The sequence below is a fragment of the Penaeus chinensis genome, chromosome 8, assembly GCF_019202785.1.
Source record: "Penaeus chinensis breed Huanghai No. 1 chromosome 8, ASM1920278v2, whole genome shotgun sequence".
In the NCBI taxonomy this organism is placed as follows: domain Eukaryota; kingdom Metazoa; phylum Arthropoda; class Malacostraca; order Decapoda; family Penaeidae; genus Penaeus; species Penaeus chinensis.
This window is the reverse complement of record NC_061826.1, coordinates 40276662-40279161: the sequence shown is the minus strand read 5'-3', so window position 1 is coordinate 40279161 and position 2500 is coordinate 40276662. Positions and strand designations below refer to the sequence as shown.

At 32.3% G+C, this 2500-nt stretch overlaps 1 protein-coding gene across 1 annotated transcript in view; it reads right to left on the bottom strand.

The window, feature by feature from the left end:
• Positions 1-240: 240 nt before the first annotated feature.
• The window catches only part of LOC125028025 (dynactin subunit 6-like), a 4160-nt gene continuing 1900 nt past the window's right edge, over positions 241-2500 (bottom strand). The window contains exons 2-5 of the mRNA XM_047617285.1: positions 1976-2146; positions 1616-1743; positions 921-1063; positions 241-776 (exon numbers count right to left, since the gene is read on the bottom strand). Of these exons, the coding sequence (XP_047473241.1) occupies positions 690-776; positions 921-1063; positions 1616-1743; positions 1976-2146 (529 nt within the window). The 3' untranslated portion in view covers positions 241-689. The remainder of the gene's footprint in view (positions 777-920; positions 1064-1615; positions 1744-1975; positions 2147-2500) is intronic.

Here is a 2500-nt window from a genome sequence, read left to right as displayed (position 1 = left end):
CTTTCCCATTTACAATTTTTTATTATAAAATCTTTTATCTTTATAAAATCATTTACGAAAATCTAGTATGGTGATTATATTTTAAGGATGTTATTACATTTTTAATTTGCTATCTTGAGATATCTGAATTTCTTATCTCACATCTTGCAGTATGACTCTTTATGAGGTGCTTATCTGTTTTTTGTCAATAAAATGTCAAAGGTACATAAATACAATGATATCACCCAAATAAAAGTAAGGTCTTTTTTATAGTACATGTTTTATTTTGAACAATGTGCATATTATACAGATGATCTCTGTCCTTGTGTATGTGAGTTAATCAAATTAAGAAATTCAACAACAGTACAGCATACAATTTTTCCACATCCTGCTATTTTAAACTGCTTTAGCTAAAATGAAAGCCATAAGTAAAGTAAAGTGGTAGATTTGACAGTATCTGTCAAAAATTATACCCTCTTCCTATAAAACTGATGGAAGTACATCTCAGGCTACTTGAAGCTAGAAATGCAAGCCGATTTTCATAATAATTAAATACTAACATTATACAAAAAGGATAGTAAAAAAACAAAACATAAATAACATACTTCCAGTGAGTGTATTACATAAGCAACTTATATTTACCCTACAGTTATATAAGAACAATCTGTCATATATTTTAAAGCTTTAATCTATCCTCAAGATGAATTGAATCATACAGCAACTTTTTTCTTAGGTTTGATAAGATGGTGATAGTTGGGAAGGATCTTCATCAGGAAGTCAAGTTGAAGACCCTGAGGCTGAAAGGCAGAAAAAAAAGAGAGGAATAACAAATCTTTAAATACATGTAATAATTTCTATTCACTCTTCAATTGTCCCAATTTTTTTAACAGTGTCCAAAGTTTTCAATCCAGTTACAATGAAAGATAAAATTCAAGACTTACTGCTGGTTTTTCTGACTGGTTTCGTCTTTGCAGCTCATCACCATAAATCACTGTATTCTCAGAAACGACCTGCGGGCATGTGATTGAACACAGAGATCCTATGACGCATCCTCGTGTCAGCTCTACTCCTGCACCAACGTGACCTTTAACAAAAAACAAAAAAAAAAATCTTTAAATATTTTCTCTAGTATCTCATAATCTAATTACAGTTAGAATCCATGTAATTTTTATATAATCAGTAAATCAAAAACCCAATTTCCATTGGTTAGAAATTAAAAATGTGTAAAGCTTAGTTCAGTGGTAGAATGCTGGCTTTGCAATTACAAGCTTCCAGTTTAATGCCCAGCCTGCCTCTCTCAGCTGATGGGGACAGAAGAGAACCAGCCACACTGCCACCCTATAGACATGTTTCACAAGTTCGCTCAGATGTAGTGCCAGATAAGACTTTTTTTTCTACCAATATACTCCCTGAACCCTAATCAAAATCATCTGATAGAAATGATAATCAAAAAGCAAATCTTATCTGAATTATGTTTACTTGTGTATAGTGGTAAAGTAGGTTAAATGCTGCCCTACTATCTCAAAAAAAAAAAAAAAAAAAAAAAAAAAAAAAACATAGAAGAAATAGAAATAAGATAAACAAAAAGATGTTCAATAGTTGATTTCTGCATGTCTTTAAAATACTAAAAACTTACTCTTAGCTTCTAAAACATTGTTGTCACCAACTTTAGTTGCCTGGCAATAGCTATCGACTTCAAATACATTACTGTTGCCAATGACCATAACCTGTGGTTCTTCTCCAGGTTCAGTACCCTCAGGTAACCTGCAATAAAGAAAACGGAATTTTAAACATTATATGTGTGGTACAATACTGTACACTGAAAAATTCCTAAATGTAAAGTCAACTCTAATGTAGTTATGTTTCTAAAATGTAAAAAAACAGACATATGCAAATAGTAAAATTAAAGTAGGTGAGGAATGTGCAGATCATATATTACACAGTAGAGTAAAATATATCACTATTAAATAAAAGATCTTCCATCTTCAACACTAACCTGTTGATTATTTGGGCTTGCTCCTCTATTAAGTTGCCTTCACCAATGATAATAGGTCCAGCTTCAGCTATAATACGTGCCTTTGGATGGATAACAGTGCGAGCCCCTATGGTTACTTCTCCCTGGTAGTCCGCCTCCAGACACACTACAGCTCCTGGCGTCACCTTGACACTGTGGAATGACTAGGAAAATCAGTGACTTGCTGCATAAGGAAAAAAAAACACTGGGATTTTTCATCTGTAATCATTCCAAAGATCATCATATTTCACAGGATACACTTGTTTTCTTCTTTAAGTCCAAGATCATTTAGTATGAGACTATTACACAAAATACACATTACACTCTCATAGTTCAAGCTTTTATTTCTTTCATCTAACTCACATTATGAGTCAGAATGGACCTTTACATTATTTAAATTTGATAAATCTTATAAAAAGAGTTCCAATGTATGTGCTGTCACACCAATATGGATTGAATGCATATATGTATACATACATAAATCAATTTGCCTCTTGTGGTATGCTT